General features: G+C 34.4%; 1 protein-coding gene and 1 pseudogene across 4 annotated transcripts in view; both read right to left on the bottom strand.

Moving 5' to 3' along the window:
• LOC126754542 (protein singed wings 2) overlaps positions 1–22,437 on the bottom strand; it is a 50,036-nt gene that overhangs the window by 6,437 nt on the left and 21,162 nt on the right. For 2 of the 4 annotated variants that reach the window (XM_050466622.1, XM_050466619.1), the window contains exons 2-5: positions 3,856–4,014; positions 2,981–3,149; positions 2,769–2,925; positions 1,457–1,599 (exon numbers count right to left, since the gene is read on the bottom strand). In XM_050466622.1, the coding sequence (XP_050322579.1) occupies positions 1,457–1,599; positions 2,769–2,925; positions 2,981–3,149; positions 3,856–4,014 (628 nt within the window). Of the gene's footprint in view, positions 1–1,456; positions 1,600–2,768; positions 2,926–2,980; positions 3,150–3,855; positions 4,015–4,081; positions 4,338–10,024; positions 10,243–22,437 lie in introns of those variants that run through there. The other 2 variants (XM_050466620.1, XM_050466621.1) reach the window with 2 other exon arrangements.
• On the bottom strand, positions 15,718–15,918 carry LOC126757731 (small nucleolar RNA U3; annotated as a pseudogene).

Below are 22,437 nucleotides of genomic sequence, written 5' to 3' on the forward strand. Positions count from 1 at the left end.
CGCGGATAAAAGTAAATTATCTCTTTGGACTCTACTTGACCAAAAAGTAGCGGAAGCAAAAACTATTTGTCACAACGCCCCTAGTGTTAATGTACATATTTCTTTGGAACAATATCTTAGACAAGATTTCGTTGAGAGACATCAAAACCCTTTAAACTATTGGGACAGCAAAAAGGCAACTTTTCCAGAACTCTACAAGCTTTCCAAAAAATAATTATGTATACCTGCTACTTCAGTTCCTTCCGAAAGGGTTTTTTCTAAAGCTGGGCAAATAATAAATGATAGAAGAAATAGACTTAAAGGTGAAAAGCTAGATCAAATAATATTTTTAAATAGCAGTTTTAATATATAATTAATATTTTTTTGCGTTCTTCTGATATTTATATTTATATTTATTTTATATGATATTGAATATCTTTTCTGTGCTTTACTATTTTTATGTTTTATTAAAATATTGAATTAAATTAAACCTTTGTATTGGTTTAATTAAAAATGAATAAAATTCCAGTACTTTTTTGTTGTTTGAAGAGCACGCCTTTGCTTAGTTATTGAATTTGATTAAATAAATGAATGAATGAAAGAACGAAAAAATTCATTCGATAGTCAAAATCATTCAGTCATTAACAATCGATAGTTGAAATCACTCGATAGTTCCCAAAAATATCAACCAATTTTAATTAATATTTCGATCCGTCCCTAACGACTATAATTATTACTTCAAAACCTTATACCATGTCCAGACCGACACTTAATCACAAAATTTCGGCTGTTGAGTAGTTTGTCCCACTAATCTTATAAATTTACCAAGATTTCGCCAAACAAAAATGACATTTCAAAACCACTTCATCGAAGTGATTTGAAACTAATCCACTCTAAATCTCTCGGTGCGACTCTGATTTTGCGCCGTCAGCATTGGAAATCTATTACATTATCACAGCTGATTTACCGAGCGATTCTGTACTGTGATACAGTCAAAAGTCTCTAAATTTGTTATTTTAACCAGAGACGATTTTGCTATTCTGTAAGTGACACAGTGATATTTTACACTTGAATGAAAATAAATATGTCGATAACAAATACTAAATTTTCTATAACATAGTCAAAAAACATAATTACCGATAAAAATAAAAATATATGTTGACTTTGTTTCATAATATTTACGAAATTTATGTAAAATTGATTTATTTTTAACCTTTATAAAAAAACGGCAATCGATTAATATTTATGATGATTTCTATTCAGTATATTCAAAATGGCAAATGCTAACTACCAGGTCTCAAATTTGAGACAATATTTTGAGACTAACGGTAGAGACTGTTTAGTGAATAGTAACTAGTCACAAATTGAGACTTTATATCAAAATGTCTCAAGTAGTGACTAGAGACTGCTTACCGAATTCCACCAAGAATGTAATGTAACCACTTACAATTTTTGGTGAGAACATAGTATTACTTACCACTTTAAAATTCATCACAGTCAACATATGACGATCTCGGTACTTCTTATCCATGCAAATAATCTCATCACGATCAACGACAATGGCACCCTTCTCTGGTACCAAGAGCCATTTAAAATTGCGCGTACAATTCCAAGGATTGTCTATTAAAAAATTAATAGATATTAAACAAGTTAAGTAGTAAAGTAATCCGGATGTTTGAAAACCTTTACATTAGTTATATGGGGGTTAGTGCGAGTTTTCGGCCGATTTTATCCATTTTAAGCACAGAGATGCACCGTTTGGAGAAAAACACTTTCACACAATTTAATTAATATGACTCAGATACTTGCGGTGTGAAAATGAATGAAATCGGATGAAAACCCCGCTCACTCCCCATATAACGGTACTGTTCAAAATTACTAAAAGCGCGCCAGAAACGAAAAAATTTGTCGACGGGTTAGTATGACAACGGTTTTTAGGGACCGGGGTAAAAATTGGACGATGGGCGTGGCAACGCTCATTTTTTGGTGAAATCCCATATCTCGGCATCCGACTGTCTGCTTTCGACAAAATTTTGAACGTGGCATTTTCCTATGTCACTCTGTAAAATGAAATCGGACAATAAACACGCCTACTTCCCATATAGCACAATTTTAAATTCCACTTGATTCTTTTACTTTCCAGTACACAAATAAAGAAGCAATTAATATAATGGAATTAAACTTTGGACGGATAATGCCTTTAGTGTTTGCCACTTTAAGACAAAAAATTGTTCAAATCCAACCAAAACTGTTCAAGACCCTAGCTACCGAATATGTGGGCCCCAGTACCTATGTATAGTTGACTTTTGGTCGAAAATGTCGGCCAAGGTGTGATATACATAACTGGAATTAAAGCATCTTTCTCTTTCTCTTATAAAGGTATGTCTTCATGTCAAAAATGGGTTGAATCGGACCAATACTTTCTTTAGCCCCCATACACTTAATATAAGGGATTTCGAACTTCCGGGTGAATACTGCATATATCGCCCAATATCTGAGTTGTCCCAATGAAATAAGGGGGTGTTGTGTTTTATTCATAAGAGTGTATCTTTGTGCCTAAAATAGATAAATTTGAGCAAAAACTTGGCCTAACCCCTATATAACTAATATCAGGATTTTCGATTTGATTCTTACAATTTGCAAGAGTATAAATTGTTCGGTTGCACCCGAACTTAGCCCTTCCTTACCTGTTTATTTTTGAATTGGTTGATAGGCGATACAAACAACGGTTAGGTGAACAAAACTATTATAAAATATTTCGGAAAGTGAACAAACAACTAGATACTTGCCAGCTAAGTAGAGTTCCTCGAAGTAGCGAGGCAACAGGAGTGGCCCATCCAATTGCACCAACTTATTCCAACGTAGATCGACGATACGTAGGGCGTGTACACGCTTGAAGGTGCGCGCATTTACTTGAGATAGATTCGTCCATGATATATTGATGCTCTAAGCGAAATAGGGTGGTAACTAAATATGCTAAAATAGTTTTGGTAAAATTTACTTGTAGATAAAACATTTCGGGAAAATCGAAAACGAACTCTCGCATCTCGCTGTATTCGATAATTAGCGAGCGTATTTTCGGAAATGCCTGCAAATCGGTAATGGGGTTGAAGGTGTGCTTCGGCCAGCCACAGAAAATTATATCCTCTAAGCGGTGCATCTTTTGTTCGCTGGGCGTTGAAATTAAAAGAAACAATACGAAAATATAAATAAATAGGAAAAGTTTTGCAAGAAATGTAAATGTTTGACGCAAATATATATAATTTGACGTTTGGCATGAATTGTCATGTAAGGTTTACATATGTCGAAAATTTACTTAAAAGTTAGACCTTGTGACTAAAGAAAGATAAAGTCCAAAACAAAACAGTAGTCAAGATCTCAAACATCAACTCTATAAATTATGAAAATAGTTTTAAGGAAACCTACTGAATTTTCAGTCTTTGGAGAGATATAACTTTCGATCGCTCTTTGACTTTTTCCTTCTTTGGTTTAGACGACGCAACGCATTGTGTAAATGCAAATGGGAAATATTGTCACATTGATACAGCAAGTGTCTACCAAATGCGGTATAGTACATATGACCCTAAATTTTCCTATTATGTCTGCTTTTTCATACGAATTTTTAAGTGATTATAAAATCAGGGATACAACATGCTCTATGCCATATCAGTTATTGATTTAAAATTTACAAAATATCATTGCTTTTTCATTGATATATCCATTTCAATCTGAGATTGATAATAAAGAATATGTCTTAACATTGACACAAATTAAAATCATTTGAAAAGCTGTCAGTTGAAGTTTGACAGCTGCCTAATTATAATCCTACGATTTATTTATTGCTAACACTTATTCTTAAGATAAAAACCAACTTACGGTATTGCAGGTAAATTACTTATGCCGCCATAACAGCGCAGAGCTCCATTGCGGCCGTAACGTGTGCAATTACCCGCTGCCGCCTCGGGAGCCCGCTTCCAGCCCTCACAGGTAAAATTGTGCTGATTATAATGTGAGATATATTCCATATTTGTAACGCTGTAAAATAAAGAACAAGAGAGTTTAAAACAAACTACAATTTTATTCTATTTTACATTTTGCTTACATCAGATTAATTCAACACACGGTTAATAATTTTTATGGGTGGAAAATATTTGGCTCCTGCTAGTTAGACTTAAGTGACACCTTTATTAGTTAATGCGAATTCACAAAGGTCAATATTTATTCGCGGAGTGTTTGCTGAATCTAATCTGTGGTGTTTGTACAACTAATAACTGGGCTAAATGAATGTCAACAGCGCTAAACTCGTAGTATCCGTATACAATATTTACATATTTGCATATAAATTTGTATACATACATACTACATACATGGGATATGAATATCGTCATATGTGAAGTAGTAAGCATAGAGATTTTTCATTAAATTTTTTTCTGACAAAGAGATATTTTTTAGCATAAACTTCAATCATACATCTTAAATAAAAGTTTCTCTCAATTTTTTAGTTGATATACTATAGAAGGAATATGAGCTTATGTTATAGAGACAACGTGTGTATATAAAATTTGTCTAAAAGTCTTTATAGTTACAAAGCAGTAGCTTAAAGGTAATAGGTCCTAAAGTACCGATGTAGGATCAACTCTAAAATTTAAAAGACAAATTTCGAAAAAGACTTGAGTTAGTTTATTATAATAAAATTGTTTCAAAGTAATAAATAGAGTCCGTTATTTGAGTAAAATGTTGTGATTTTGATTCGAAAAAGTGTGAGCCGGAGCCTTTCTTTTCTTTAGGAAAAAATACATGGAGTTGCCGACAATCATTACTAATATTTTACTTATAAACACTTTACTTTTGTTTGTTTAATTTGCTTACATACGAATGTTATTGTATATTGGATGTTACATACATAAGTATGTTTATATTCATATACAATAAAGGCATATCCAAAATTAAATGCTTCTATTCGCTAATTTATTGCAAAATATTTGTGCAAATATTTATATAAGGAGTTATGCTAAGCTTGCCAAATTTGACTATCTCTAAAACACATTTATGTATGTATACATGTATGTTACGCACATATGTAAGTATACCTGCCTGTGTGAGTATAAAATACCCTGCGAGAAAACGAGACGTTAGTTTATAGCGATGAGCTTTATGAGAAAATTGATACAATTTCAGCACTTATATTTTATCTGGCCAAGGGCTGTTATTTCAGAGATTAAACCCCGTTTAGATCGGTAAGTCTCAGTATGAAAAGAATAAACGGATAATATGTACATGATTCCCGCCGTATTAATATACGAGTTTAGCCTTTAGTGATCTGTCCAGGTGAATAAATGATGAGTAAATCGATAACATATTGATAATTACATTCAAATACTGTTGGAGTTTACAAAATTTTTCTCCAAACAAAATATTCCTACAGGTATAAAATGATATACATATGTATTTTAGGCAGTCAGTATCACTGTAAATAAATATACATGAGGGCAATATTTGTTTATTCATAAGTGTTAAACACTTCGGTTACCGTACCAAGTGTTGGTAACAACAAATAACTCACATTTCTAGCTTCAATTGGCAATTGCATGAAACTTGTGACAGTTAAATTAACACTTTAGTGCCAAACGCAGAAAAAATAAAAGTGTAATAACAAATGTAGTATATTTTTATAAATTTTTACAGGTATAAAATTAACTTTAGGACCAGCGGCGCATGCATACAATGGATGACCAATGGCAAAGTAATAAAGTGAAATTTCAATGTTTACATATCAGAAGGTGGTGAATATACGTATGTATATATTATCTATATACATATATATTATAATGTATATATACATATACATACATATACTGTAAGTTCCAGTTTTTGCATTGCCTAAAGGTACCTTTAAGATTGAATTGTTCTTTGAACTATTTTAATCAAATGAACTTTACAATAGAGAACGGCAGCCCTATGATCTGATACGATCTTCATTTTCAACTGCATGACTTACAACCAAATCCATAATCTTCAGTTTTGCGAAAAGTTGATTTGGGAACGAACATGAGAATTTCTTTGGCCGTGTCCAGCGTAGGCACGGACACGACTTTGCGGTAAATTTTATTATTAGAAAACAGTTTGTTAAGCAGTCAGTAGGGTAATGATTTTTTTTTTTAAATTTTTTTTTTGCATTTTCTGTCCCCTTACAGCCCTGACAGAAGAGCAAAATTAATACGCATTAAGCAACTCTAATGCGCATTGAAATTTTATGGTGACAGACGGCAGACTTGTGCATTTAGACAGCTGATAGTGAAATTTGTTTATTTCTAAAAAAAAAACGTGAAATAAAAATGAATAAGAAAATAATAGAAATTTTGGTATTTTTGGAAAAATTCGTTTATTATTAACTACGTTAAAAGATAATAGAGTGAAACTAAAAGCAATTATTGATTTTAATGCGGAAAAAGTGTGTGAAAAAGTTAAGAATATTGGAAAAATGGATAGCAAACTGTGCGTTGTTTATTTTCTGCAATCTAAAAATATTAAAATTTGTTTTTGTTAATATAGTACTTGCACATAATTTAATTAGCAATATAAAACTGCTTACTTCTCATGGTGTAAACGCAAAGGAGGCGGCAGACTTCAAGCGACATACATATGTCAAAAAAAGCAAAAATCGGCCATTTTCGAGCAGTGCTGCCTACTCAAATTTGGTAAATTCAGCTAAATGCACGAAACTCTTGTGCATTACAAACTTGCATTACCATGGGTCAAATGCGCAAGTAAATGTAAATAAGCCCGCTAATGCATATTAGAGCTGTCGTCTGTCAGGGCTATTATACCCTTAGAATTAATGTAGAAACCCACTTTACCATTGGAAGGTTTCGAAAAAGGCCCAAAATTAATAATACCGCTTGACGTTCGGAGCGCTCGGAGTGCACGCTTCAAACTTTAAGCGCGTTTTTCTCAAAACACACTTTTTTAAACTGGCGGACATGATTCGGAAAAAAATAGATAAAAACAAGTAAGGAAGGGCTAAGTTCGGGTGTCACCGAACATTTTATACTCTCGCATGATAAAGTGATACTAATTTACATATTTTTTTTATTTTGCTGTAAAATTAATTAGATTAATTAATTTGAGCATTGAATTGTATTTTCATTTCCTAATGTATATATTATACAGAGAAGGCATCAGATGGAATTCAAAATAGCGTTATATTGGAAGAAGGCGTAGTTGTGAATAGCGTTGTATTGAAAGAAGGCGTAGTTGTCACCCATATTTCGTACATGTCATCAGGGTGTTAAGAAAATATTATATACCGAATTTCATTGAAATCGGTAGAGTAGTTCCTGAGATATGGTTTTTGGTCCATAAGTGGGCGACACCACGCCCATTTTCAATTTTTAAAAAAGTCTGGGTGCAGCTTCCTTCTGCAATTTTTTCCGTAAAATTTAGTGTTTCTGACGTTTTTTGTTAGTCGGTTAACGCACTTTTAGTGATTTTCAACATAACCTTTGTATGGGAGGTGGGCGTGGTTATTATCCGATTTCTTCCATTTTTGAACTGTATATGGTAACTTGAGTAAAAATTGAGATATCATTATGAAACTTGGTACACGTATTCCTTGGCTCCATAAGAAGGTTAAGTTCGAAGATGGGCAAAATCGGCCAACTGCCACGCCCACAAAATGGCGGAAACCGAAAACCTATAAAGTGTCATAACTAAGCCATAAATAAAGATATTAAAGTGAAATTTGGCACAAAGGATCGCATTAGAGAGGGGCATATTTGAACGCAATTGTTTTGGAAAAGTGGGCGTGGCCCCGCCCCCTACTAAGTTTTTTATACATATCTCGGAAACTACTATAGCTATGTCAACCAAACTCTACAGAGTCGTTTTCTTCAGGCATTTCCATATACAGTTCAAAAATGGAAGAATTCGGATAATAACCACGCCCACAACGTCCCATACAAAGGTTATGTTGAAAATCACTAAAAGTGCGTTAACCGACTCATAAAAAACGTCAGAAACACTAAATTTTACGGAAGAAGTGGCAGAAGGAAGCTGCACCCAGGCTTTTTTTAAAAATTGAAAATGGGCGTGGCCTCGCCCACTTATGGACCAAAAACCATATCTCAGGAACTACTATACCGATTTCAATGAAATTCGGTATATAATATTTTCTTAACACCCTGATAACATGTACGAAATATGGGTGAAATCGGTTCACAACCACGCCTTCTTCCAATATAACGCTATTTTGAATTCCATCTGATGCCTTCTCTGTATAATATATACATACATTAGGGACCAATGATGATAGCGGAATAAAACTCTACACAAATACGGTATTTGAAAAATATGTAAATGACTGATAATGAAATCTCGATTATCACTTTATCATGCGATTGACATAACAATTGACCTTGTGCTTTGTTGATAGTTATTGCAAAAGCAAGACGCACAGGAAATTGTAGCCGCTTAAACTCGAACGGTAAATCGTTGGAAATCATCGGATTTCGTGGAATCGGTACGTCTTCGCCTTTGAATTTACCACCGATGATTGTGGCGTCGACTAAATTCGGCGACAATTTTTTAATTGTTAATCTGGTTCCCTTGCATAACTTAGGTGCGTTTAAATTGCGAATGGGCATTATGGGTGATGCAATTTTCAATTTTAGTGTGTATGGCGGCATTCCAGATGGCTCCAATGAGTTTAAAAATTCAACTGGATAATTGACAGCTTGTTATTCGTCCATTATTGTGTCGATTGACTTATAATTGATTTCTTCACCGGGAAGTTTCAATTGAATTTGATCATTGAGTTTGTTAACGTCGTCATTCTTTAGTGCTAAAATTGTGCGTTCATAAAGCCAAATCGAATTTTTGTAATTAATTATTAAATTTGGCGACAACAGCTTGAATATTTGGTTGCACTTGACAAAAATCCTGTGGAAAAGAAATCTCATTTGTCGCAGAATCAATTGTAACCGGGCCGTGTTCCCTATGTCCAAAAGTTGTTGCGAAAATGTTTGAGCAGATGAGTCTTGCTGTAAATAAACACGCATGTTCGTTGATAGCGTGATTTTCTCGACTCTCCTCCAAAGATATGAAGATTTCAGGCAAGCGTTTGGCTCATCTGCGGGAGTTGAACGCGGAATAACCGGCAAAGTTTGACGAAAGTCACCAGCAAGAAGAATAGGAGCCCATCCCATTGGTTGATCATTTCCTCTAAAATCGCACAGGGTCTTATCAAGCGCTTTCAGTGATTTTTTATGGGCCATTGTACATTCATCCCAAATCATAATTATACACGTTTTGAGGACTTTATCCATACCAGAATTTTTGGCAATATGGCAAGTTGGTGTTTCTGTTAGGTTTAAGTTTAAAGGAAGTTTGAGTGCTGAATGTGCAGTGCGTCCACCATCCAAGAGCGTTGATGCAATCCCGGATGATTCCACTTCGAGTGCAATCCATTTCTGCATTCGAATGGACGCCAGTATCAAATTTTTTGCCTGTCTCCCCTTGTGCATCAAGAAAAAATATTCCGCCTATCTCGTTTGTTACACGCTGCATGATCTTGTCATAAGCATTTTTTTGGTCCGGCATCAGTAGTTTTACATGAGTATCTATATAATGTTGTAACTGCTGCACAGTAAAGCTTAGTTGAAAATATTTTCAGAGTACTCTTGGTTAGGATCAGTTACACGCGATAAGAATATCTTCACTGAGACTTTCACGATGCGTTTTCCATAGCTCTTTGGATTCGACGGCGCGCATGTTGTTAAAATGATTGCAAACAAAGTTCGAATTTGTTTCGGATAATTCGTAAGTTATGCTTCAGTGAATGTTGTATTCCAATGCTGATCACTTTCAAGTAGACCTAATCTGAAACACGCTTCCCAATAAGTCTCGCATTCATTCTCAGCGATAGTTTTTAACGCGGTAAATGAAGTTGGGCCTTTAATTGTATGCAATAACAATCTTAAATAATAAAATTTAGCATTATTCGGATGAACAGTATAAACACGCCCCAGAGCATGAGCAGAATACACACCAGGATATTCTGGAACAATTGCGTCATTCTTTCTTCTCCTAAACTTCTTTTGAGACGTGTTCCATGTGTAATATTTGTGAACTTCAGGGTACAATAAAGTCTTGGCGAAATCGTCGGTTTAACACAGCTCGAAGAAAGCGGTGAGAGTAGTGTGCGGTGGTTGCGCAGCTTTAGCTTCTGCATTTTTCTCGTTGAAGTAAGCGAATTCCTGGAATTACCTGGAATTGAAAACGCATCAGTAAGCGGATACACTTGCGGCGCTACAACTTATCTGCAATTCCTAAAAATCCTTAATTATTTACTTTCATATACTTCAGTATACTCCATTGTACTTAAACAGGTTTCATATTGACATATATATCCACAACGCATGTGTCAACACAAACTTGGGTTATAAGACAATAGAATTTCATCATCTATCATCTATATATGTATATATAAAAAAAGAATGTATGTCTGTGTGTTCCGGGTAGGCTCCGAAAAGGCTGGACCAATTGCAATGAAACTTTCAGGAAATCTTTAGATTGACCTACCGAGTAATGCTGTAAAGTTTGGTGACGATCGGGGCACTTGTTTTTAACTGTCAAATACAGTTTTTATTTACTATGATGATATTCTAATGTTTTACGTACTTTTTAAGAATAATTTGGGTTTTTTTGTTTCAGATGATCCAAACATGAGAAATCGATATACCTCATGATATGTGAATAAAAATTTCTATGAAAAAAATGTCAACAAAAAAAAACGGCCCGATTACCCTACGGACCCCATAAGTTTAAAAATATTTAGAAATCGCAAAACGGAACGTAAGATAATAAAAACGTGTGTGATATACTTATGTATAAAGACAGATTAAGTTTTGTCGAATTCCATAATCTGTATCCCCAATTGCAAGTAAATGAAATTAAACTTCACTAGCTTTTCGTTTTAGGTACTTCACCTGGCTTTGTAACGTCAATGACTTTTATTCCACAAAACAATTATCTTTTGAATTTCCGAAATTAGTACATCCATTTTCATATTTCTCTCACGATACTGCTTGATCATCTGCATTTGCAAACATATGATTGTATTTGTGATCTGCCCACATTTAACGCACCGTATCGTTCGCGCCGATGTTGTTGGGTCTATGGTGCACACGGTTTTATAATGATAGAATAGAATATTGAATACCGCTGACACTCATTGGTCCCAAGCTGTTAAACTTGTTTTGGTAGATACCTAAAAAGCAATTGATTATCGATCTTAAGGTCCTTATAACCCAAAAGATCGGTCATATTTATTCCGAGTTTTAAGATACATTATTGGCAAAGCAAGAAATGGAGTCGAATATTTCAAGTAAAATATCATTACAGGAATATTTTAAGGAAATACCTTAAGGTGTCAACCAGAGGATCGGAACAAGGCAAAAAGTCTTTTCGTATTTTTAATCTAACTTCAATTTTTTTTTTTTTTTATATTTCTACTGATAAATAAAAAAAAAATATGTATGTACATACCATTTTGGCCGACCACTTCTTGCCATTTTTCCGCTAGAGACATTATTCCACCATTGTAAAGCTTTCATCAGTCTAAATAGAAATTTCGAAATATCCAGAACGGAAGCGAGCGAACCATTGTTGTGCTACACGAACTGATACAGCATCGTCTCCGTAAAAATTTCAAAATATAGCGAATTTCTTCATGATTTTCACTCATTTTTGAACACCTGTAACTTTTTTTCAACTTCCCCGAATCCAATTTTTTTAGGTAAGTGAAGCTTAAAATCTCACCTTTCACCTAAACTAATATGGTATAACACAATGTAATTGGTAGCACTGGAGATATACGACATCTATTGACAAAACACGAAATATAATAGCTTATACACTGACCGACATATTCGGCATAAGTTTTGTTAGAAAATCATTATAAATATGTAGCATATGGGAGTTGGGGTAGTATCGCTTCATTAACTATTATCATGCCACATACTAAATAATGGTCATTGGGTTTCATTAACATACCTCACATACAATCACCAATCATATGGAGTAAAGTATATGTATATTGTATCTGTTTTACACACAATGATATACTGTTATGGGCAAATTATGTTCTGTATTATCTTTTGAATTTCTAAAATAAGTACTTTCATTTTCATATTTCTCTCATCATCCAATATTGACCGATATATCCGGCATAAAGTCAACTGGAAGTTCGAAAATCTTTATATTAGGTACATGGGGGCTCAGGGAAGTATTGACCCGATTCAAGCTATTTTTGATATACAGAATTATTACTGTCAGGAAAGGATTCTGTGTGAATTTGAATTGTTTATCTCACACATTTAATGATATTTACGGTCAAAAGTCAGTTACACTTAGGTACTGGGGTTCACGTATTCAGTACCTAGGGTCTGGAAGAGTTTTGGTTGAATTATAACAATTTTTGATCATAAGGTGGCACACTTTAAAGAAATTATTTCTGCAAAATTTTAAACCATTATATTTATTATTTCTTGATAGGAAGTGAAAGAATCTAGGAAATGGAATTTAAAATTGTGCAATATGGGAAGTAGGCGTAGTTGTAACCAGATTTCGCCTCGTTTCATACTGTGTTATAGAAATATGAAAAGAATACGGCGTACTAAACTGAGTCGAAATTGGTGGGTCGGGTCCCGAGATATGAGATTTCACCAAAAAGTGGGCCCCGTACTACCTCGCCGGTGTGAGTTTCGACTTTGTTGCACTAGGCACTTTTGTAGAGTAAACAATTCTGAGAAATGTGCGTCTAAAGTCAAAGCGATGCCATAAAATACCTCTGATCTGTAGGAATTCAAAGATAAAAAATCAGGATTGTAGTGTATTTTCTATGGAAAATTTTTACATGCCTTGGTCCAGTTCTTAATATTAATATTAAGGGCTAAATTTTTCAGGAAATGTTTTTTAGGGTATTTCCAAGGAAATTTCGTGACGGGACTGAAAAAAATTAATAGTTCAAAAAAAAACACCCTAATATACATACATAAACTTATTAGAGGACGAGGCCACGCCCACTTTAACAAAATTTTTGGCCCACAGATGCCCACACAAATGGTGTCAAATTAGAGTTTTATATCTTAAATTAGTGCTAAGTTATGGGACTTTATAGGTTTTCAGTTAGTGGCGTTTTGTGGTCGTGACAGTGGTCAGATTACGCCCGTCAACGAACTCGAATTTTTTTTTGCAGACGGACGGACGGACAGAGAAACAGTCATCCGGATTTCAACTCGTCTCGTCATTCGGATCACTTATATATATATATATAACCCTATATCTATCTCGATTAATTGTAAGTGATACTATTATACTCTGTAGCAAGATGTTGCGAGAGTATAAAAATGAAGCGCTATTTCGTTATGTACTCGAATCACAGCAAAATCTAACAAAACAAAAAGTCATCAAAAGTGTGAATCAGACAAAATTTCGGTTAATACTACCACCACAAAGGTGATCTTCGTGGAATAGCCTTCGTGTAAATTTCAGCACATATTTATTTAGTTTATATTAAGAATTATTTTTCACTTTTTAGTTTAAGGAAATGTTGGAGACCCTATAATGTATATAAATAACTTAGTTACCGCCCGTAGTGAAAAAAATTTGTCAAAAGTTGAGCCCGTAGTGGCAACGTTGAAATCAGCCGTTCTCTTTCCTTTTCATTAGAACAATGTTGCTATTGCTCAATACGCATATATAGTTTTGAACACAACTAACTTTTCAATTACAATTTTTCATAATATAAAATATCAAAACTGAAATCAAACTATTAAAAATACTTTATATATTTATAAATAATAGCGTTCGACTCTGATTTTGAGTTAGTTTAAGAAAATTTCAAATTTACAATTTTTATTATTATTACAGTATATCGAGACTGGCAGCCCTGCGTTGTGAGAGAGCAATCAGCTGAATCGTTTCTACGGGCAAAATTCAAATCGTGGGAAACTCTACGGTAACGTACGGTAAAGCGGGAGGTAGAAGCTGTGTTGGCTAATCACTTACAATGCGTTCTCATAAGAAAGGTCGTATCAGCTGATTCGGGCTGCGGTTTTGCGGTGTTCGCTGTTTCTACTAAAATATCATTTGCGACTGGCCATCGTTCGTTTCCAATTGAAATCTTACCAAAAAAAAAAGGTGCGTGGAGTCCCTACGCGTGGATGAAGTTATACTTCTTAGTGATATTCCAAGAAATGCATATCATTTTGTATGAAAGAAAACTAGAAAACTTAAATTCACATTTTATAAATTTATTATGCACTTAAAATGAAGAATAAAGCAAAGTCTAAATGAAGGAACTTTGACTAGAAAAGTAGTTCTGTCTCTTCATTGCGGAAGAGAATATGCAGCGTAATCATCTCTCTTTTGTAATCCATCAACACGCGTTGAAGGCCCAGCAGTTATCGGCGAATTGACGATCGTTGATTCATCAGTAGTTATAGATGCTCCCGCAGAGATTGATGGAACAGCAAACGTTGAATCTTTTTTACACGCTCTCTGATATTTCGCAGCTGTTTTCATCTTCCTCGTTTGACTGCCAGCTATCATTTCCAATTTCTCCTTTTCCCGCTCTGCTTTCTTTCGTGCTCGGTATTCACGATAATATTATACTGTTTTTCCTCCTCTTGAAACACGGGCTACACTGTATTTTTCCGCTGTAAAATCAATTCAAAATCAAAACATTAAAATTTTTGCCAATCCAATTGATATTAGTTTCAAGGCGCAAGTTTAATGCACAAGGTGCATCTATTACGGACAATTGAAATATTCAAGAGAAACTTACTATCACATAACCTGGAATCCGCTGTGTTATGCGTATTATCACTGTCATTTATTTTTTCAACATTGATCGGAGGTCCAGCCGTCATTAATCCATCAACACGCGTTGAAGACCCAGCAGTTATCGGTGAATTGACGACCGTTGATACATCAGTAGTTATAGATGCTCCCGCAGAGATTGATGGAACAGCAAACGTTGAATCTTTTTTACACGCTCTCTGATATTCCGGAGCTGTTTTCCTCTTCCTCGTTTGACTGCCAGCTATCATTTCCAATTTCTCCTTTTCCCGCTCTGCTTTCTTTCGTGCTCTTATACTTATATGCACATATATTTGCATACATTGCCGAACAAATAATGCACAAGCATACAAACATACATATGCATACACATATGAATATGTCACCAACAAAAAATTGATCTTCACAAGTCAATATGGCAGCCAAATTGGCGAAGAACAAGTGTAGTAAATTTTTGCAACAAAAACGATTTCATTCATGAACGCAGGCGCAGAGGCCGTAACATCTCCCCGAGCATGCCTTTGCCAACAAGTCGTCTTTTTGCGACCATGGCAAAAGCCAAGAATCATAAATTGCACAATTTTCTGGTGCTTCTCGCAAAAATCTGCGTCGATATGTATTCACGATCATACGTATACATACATACATATTTACGCATGTTTGTAGGGGAAGCTGCTACAGCGGCAAGGGGTGACAATCGGCGGCCATTACTTTACTTATGCCATAGAAATTCTATTGCTACGAATATGGAAATGACAACGAAATAATGCAAATATGCATATTTCTTTGAAGAAATGAATGATCCTGAGAAGTATAGTCTTAACTTTTCAACGGCCAACGCAGAGCATTTCAACCAAAAGGAATTTATTCATTAAAATCACCACTCAGAAGTCGTTTTATCCGTTGTAAGCGAACGATTTTCGAAGAAACATCATTTCTAATATGCCACAAGACAAAATTAGAAATGAACTCTTAAACCTCACGCTGTCAGATAAAACGATATACCTCGTCATCGCGGGTCGATTTTCAAAAAATGTAAATGAAGGCTAACTACGGAAATGATCCTGTAAATATAGCCTTAATTTTTCAACGGTCAACGCGGAGTATTTCAACCAAAAGATACGCAAAATAGTTGAGAATTCGCAGAAATGAAAGACAAACGAAAGAAAAAGAAGCATAACTTCAATAATGCACAAGCATACAAACATACATATGCGCACACATGTGAATATGTCACTAACCAAAAATTGAATCATTGTTCTACAAAAACAACAACAGCATAAGAAACGAACAAACGATCGTCGATTGTCACCGCTTCGCTTGCTGCTCGAACATCTTCGCAGACAAGGTTGCATTAGATTCATATTGAGCAAGGTTGCGCAACCTGAATCTATCGCAACCTTTTCCGAACTCGTATAAGAAGTATAACTTCAAAAATATGTAAACTGAGAGACTTGCTTCATTGTTCAAGACCACTTATAAAAAATGTAAAACAATGAAAATTAAATAAATTTGTGAAATATTTTCAATGGAAAATTATTAAAAACAAAACAAACAAACGAAAAGTTGTATTACTCAACGTATTTTTAATATAGCAGTTCCCTCGCGATAATTCAGTTATTATAGGACACGTTTTGTCTGGTGCACAAAAATGGGTATAAGAATAGTTCAATTGCGAAAAATCATATTATACTGTTGAAAAGAATGAGTTAATTATGCAACTTGACAAATAATTAAGCACGTGATAATGAGGAGCTTGCAAAGTTGACTATGTACTACGCAAAATGGTGTGTAGGGGCAGGTTATACATAGTGCGCATGGGTGCATAAAAATGCGCATGATATATTACTAAAAAAGAACATATTTTTGCAACCAAGCTTCTTTCGTAATATTATTTCAAACGTCGTTAAACTATTGTTATTTTATTACTATGTTGGTATATCCGCTGGCCTTGTCGTATTAAAGTAAATGAAAACTCTCGCCACAAACAGTCAGAGTGTTCATTTACTTTACTTTTATCTAATATTTTTAGCAACTTGACTAAAATATGGAAGGTTATGAAAGATGAAACGTTACTTACAAATACAACTTTAATTCGATGCGAATTAACTGCAAAAAATAACTTCTTCATTTAAAGCACATACTTATAAGGGAAACCATGATTTTCTTACAAGATGTTTACTGACACTGTAAAGTGCTAATTTATAGTAATTACATACTGCGCATTATTTGCACAATTGACCCTCGGCAACATAATTGCTATTTGCAAAGACACAAAAAATAATTAATTTACAAAATTGGAACTGAATAATCGCAAAGAGCAAAACATCCTCCTACACTTGTAAAAAATATCGTTTAACAGAAAATAAAGTCCGAGAGGCTTATTTGATGCGGCAGAGTAGCGTTAAGAGTCGATCAAATTTGCCTTTTTATACTCTCGCAACAAAGTTGCCAAAGAGAGTATTATAGTTTTATTCACATAACGGTTGTTTGTAAGTCCTAAAACTAAAAGAGTCAGATATAGAGTTATGTATACCAAAGTGATCAGGGTGACGAGTAGAGTTGAAATCCGGATGTCTGTCTGTCCGTCCGTGCAAGCTGTAACTTGAGTAAAAATTGAGATATCATGATGAAACTTGGTACACGTATTCCTCGGCTCCATAAGAAGGTTAGGTTCGAAGATGGGCAAAATCGGCCAACTTCCACGCCCACAAAATGGCGGAAACCGAAAACCTATAAAGTGTCATAACTAAACCATAAATAAAGATATTAAAGTGAAATTTGGCACGAAGGATCGCATTAGGAAGGGGCATATTTGGACGTAATTTTTTTGGAAAAATGGGCGTGGCCCAGCCCCCTACTAAGTTTTTTATACATATCTCGGAATTTACTATAGCTATGTCAACCAAACTTTACAGAGTCGTTTCATTCAGGCATTTCCATATACAGTTTAAAAATGGAAGAAATCGGATAATAACGACGCCCACCTCCCATACAAAGGTTATGTTGAAAATCACTAAAAGTGCCTTAACCGACTAACAAAACACGTCAGAAACACTAAATTTTACAAAAGAAATGGCAGAAGAAAGCTGCACCCAGGCTTTTTTTAAAAATTGAAAATGGGCGTGGCGTCGCCCACTTATGGATCAAAAACCATATCTCGGGAACTACTCTACCGATTTGAATGAAATTCGGTATATAATATTTTCTTAACACCCTGATAACATGTACGAAATATGGGTGAAATCGGTTCACAACCACGCCTTCTTCCAATATAACGCTATTTTGAATTCCATCTGATAACTTCTCTGTATAATATATACATTAGGAACCAATGATGATAGCGAAATAAAACTTTACACAAATATGGTATTTGAGCTGAGGTAACCCTTGTGGAAAAATTGTCGTGATCGGACTATAACTTTTCAAGGTCCCTGATATCGAACACGAAGAACTCAGTGCCTAACCTAACATAACCTAATTTTTCACCGAAAATATCGGTAAATCTCTCAGACATTTTCATGTAATTCAGAGGGCATCATTTTTATACTCTCGCAAAAAAGTTGCTAATAACAGTATCTCGATTATCACTTTATCATGCGAGAGTATAAAATGTTCGGTGACACCCGAACTTAGCCCTTCCTTACTCGTTCTAGTTTTACGCTTGTGAATCATTTTCAGCACACAAAAACATGTGCAAATCCTTTTGCTGAAAAAAAATCAAATAACGCTGCCAACCACTGATAACAGCAATTGTAGGGAGATTTAAGTAGAACGAAGCAAGATATGTATTTATACCACAATAGTTCTCCCTTAATATTTCAAATTCAAATTTAATCAGCGCGCTTCGTTGTCAGCGCACTCTGTGCATCGATCTGTGAAAAAAAAATCTTGTAACTTATTATAATTGCTTATAATTTGATGCGATTTTTTTGATCAATAACCTCATTCCAAACCCATATCAACAAACATATATTTTTCTCTGAGTTTAGGGGGTGTTTTAACACCTAAAACCCCGTGGATCCGCCACTGAGAAGGACTACAATAGAAAGTTACATCTGGTGGCTTCAGAGAGTTAAAGTTTGGTGAGGTTTTAGAAGTAGAGCGGTTTTTATACATATTTTCCACCGATAATGCTTTTGAAACCTCATTAAGATCGTCAATAAACGATTAAATCGGGAAAGAAATTGTAAGCTTATACTGACTTAGGCATCCAACACATGTTTACCAAAACATAAACAAACATAACCTTACCGTCATTGAACAAACAAAATCATATTTTTTCATTGCGTTGAAAATGTCAAATTTCGTACCAAAAAGTGATGACTTTGCGGAAAGTATTTCCAAAAGGTGGTTTCAACGGTTTAGAGGTAAATATTTTGATGTGAGAAATGAAGAACGTGGAAGACCACCAAAAACGTTAGAAGACGACAAACTGCGAACAATATTGGATGAAGATAATACGTTGAACAAACAAAATCATATTTTTTCATTGCGTTGAAAATGTCAAATTTCGTACCAAAAAGTGATGACTTTGCGGAAAGTATTTCCAAAAGGTGGTTTCAACGGTTTAGAGGTAAATATTTTGATGTGAGAAATGAAGAACGTGGAAGACCACCAAAAACGTTTGAAGACGACAAACTGGGAACAATATTGGATGAAGATAATACGTTGGGTCAAAATCAAAAGATAGCCATGTTAAATTTTACACAACAAACAGTTTCAGATCGTTTGAAAGCTATGGCGAAAATCCAAAACTGTGGAAAATGGAAAACCGAAAAAACTGTTATGAAATTTTCTTCAAAGACACGAAAGAAAACCAATTTTGCGTCGAATTGTTACTGGCGATGAAAAATGGATTTATTTTAAGAATCCTAAACGGAGAAAATCACGGGTTAAACCAGATGGGCAGCGGCACCTTCCCATTCCTTAAATCACAGTCCTGTTTAGGTTGGCTGTAGTCGTCATCAAAAGTGGGAATTTTCATCCGAGGCTGTCGTTTCTTTTTTATTGGGAGTGGTTTCTACCTGGCGGGTTCCAAACCCAGCACAAAACTTCGCTAGGCGAGTAGTATAAAGTTTTCTTCACATTTTTATAGGGATCCGCTTGTTTTAAGACCGAACCTTAAACCGATACCGGTACACCTGGTTTACAAAATAAAACTATGAGGCTTAAATTATACTCCCTAGCGTATTCATAGTTTTCTGCCTGCCATCTGAGGTCATAATTCTATATACATAAGTATATATGAAAATTATCATGATGACCAGACTAGTTAAATTCCTGGTATCACACCCACACCAGGAATAAAAGGATGTCCAACTTATTCCAGTGTGAGAGCGCTTCAAAATTAGCGTTTTTTATGACATTTTCCATCGAACAAAATAAGATCTTTTGGATATTTAAATTAAAACACCCAACATTTATTACGATTGCAAATTATTATATATTGGACTTTTAATATATGGTGAAACTACTTAAATCCTTTTTTAAGATTTTATGATATATTAAAACAACTGACTTTTGATCTTTCAATACTTAATAAGGTGAATTAAGTCTGTTAGTTCTCAATTAATGAATGTTTTTAATCATTTGTGATTGAAAATTAATTCGACTATGCATCGAATTGTAAAACGTTTCATGAAATATATTTAAATTCTGGATTTTCTTTGATTTTCATTGGTTTAAATTTTTTATTAGCGATCTTGAACGGCGGCAACAAATCCCTCCGTTCACATATATTTTTGGATTAATGTAATGCGGCCGTTCCAGTCATTCCAATTGCAACACGTCAAAACCTACCCAAACCAGTCAACTGTCAAAGTTCGGTAGGTGAGCGGTTCTCACATTTCCAGTGACAGGAGAGTTGGTCATCTCTTTATCTCGTGTGCATGTCCCGCACTGTATGGTTCAATGTACTTATTACAAGCTAAGTTTTTTACAAAAAAAAAATATCAGTCAAATTGACTCGAAGCATTATATAATGATTTTTAAACTTTTGGTTGACTTTATACTATATGTATAGATTAATCTGTGAGCTATCCTAATGAAATTCAAATACATATACAATATATCCGCCATATATTGATGAAATCTGGTCAACACCTCCATATTACCATATCCATGTCTCCATATACCATATTTGCAACTACTTGTTGGCTTTTATCGGTAAATACTTAAGATATCTATGCATACAAAATAAAGTAAAGGTTAAATATTATATACATAGATTATAGTGGGAAAGCGAAAATGGAAGAAACAGACCCCAACCCCGCATCACATACAATCGTTGTCATTATTCTAACCGACTTCATGGCGAATATATCGGGCAATGTGGGAGTTATCTTTATAAAATTGCATGGTTGAATTTTTCCTAAAATACCTTATTATATTATATAGAAAAGTGTAGACTCTTTGTGTTTACAATCGTAATGTATATCGCATATATCTCACTTTAACATTAACCTTTAACATTAGGTTGATGTCGATATAAATATTTCAAACGCGAAGCAAAATGCAGAAATGAAACTAAGCGAATCTATGACCTATACTATAAGTTAATATATTAGCAAATACGTATGAATGTAACCCATTCACAACTTCTTCAAATGAAATATGTTGAATTCTTACGCAAAATTTTCGTTTTTTAGAGTATAAAATGTTTGGTTTCTCCGCCACCTAGCTCCTCCTTACTAGTCTCATAACCGCATTTTACCTCAACAGGTGGGAGTATTTCACGGTGATCTGCTAGCATTAAAGTGAGTATCTTACGGTAAATAAAATTTCTTAAGAAATCTTAAATTAAAATTTAAGATTGTGTGGGTATATATTCGTATGCAAACATTGTTCAGATAAGATTTTAATACGTAGTAAGCAATTCTTATAAACATAATTGGTGCAAGTTGACTTAAAGTCTAGTGCGCAAAAATACCCAACACTGATGTTTGCTCGCCACTTGATTACTCAACTCCTTTTTGGTTTAATATTTTTCAAATGAATATGTTATAAAATCGTTTTTGTTATCATTTTATTTTATTCTTTTTCTCTTCTTTCTGCAGTTAAGTGTGCGCCATAAAGCAAATGTTTGATTTATAAATATATGTATATTTTATACTGGAGCTATTATTATTATTAGTTATATGTATGTACGCATACATATGTATATATAATACATTGGTACAAAAAAAGCTCCCGGAAATTGTAATTATATTCCCCGGGTAAACGATATTTCCAAAAAAAAAGTATTTTGTTATATTTTGTCCTCACTTACTAGGCCAAATATTAACGCGATCTGTCAACCAGTTTCTTTTCAGCAGCTGCTTGAGTCAGTACACCTCAGTAGTGCGTTGCAATTTTTACAATGGATAAAAATATTGCACATAGAATTTGTGTAAAATATTGTACTTCTAACCAAATTCCATATGCGGAATTATTGCGAATGTTGGTAAAGGCTTATGGTGTTCAGTTTTATCAAAAACACAAGCCTACGAGTGGGACAAAGTCTTCCAAGACGGTCGAGATATCGTTGAAGACATGCCTCGTTCTGGACAACCTTCCAGTTCATCAACTGATGAAAATTTAAAAAGTGAAGGATATGGT

The sequence above is a fragment of the Bactrocera neohumeralis genome, chromosome 4, assembly GCF_024586455.1.
Source record: "Bactrocera neohumeralis isolate Rockhampton chromosome 4, APGP_CSIRO_Bneo_wtdbg2-racon-allhic-juicebox.fasta_v2, whole genome shotgun sequence".
NCBI classification, from domain to species: domain Eukaryota; kingdom Metazoa; phylum Arthropoda; class Insecta; order Diptera; family Tephritidae; genus Bactrocera; species Bactrocera neohumeralis.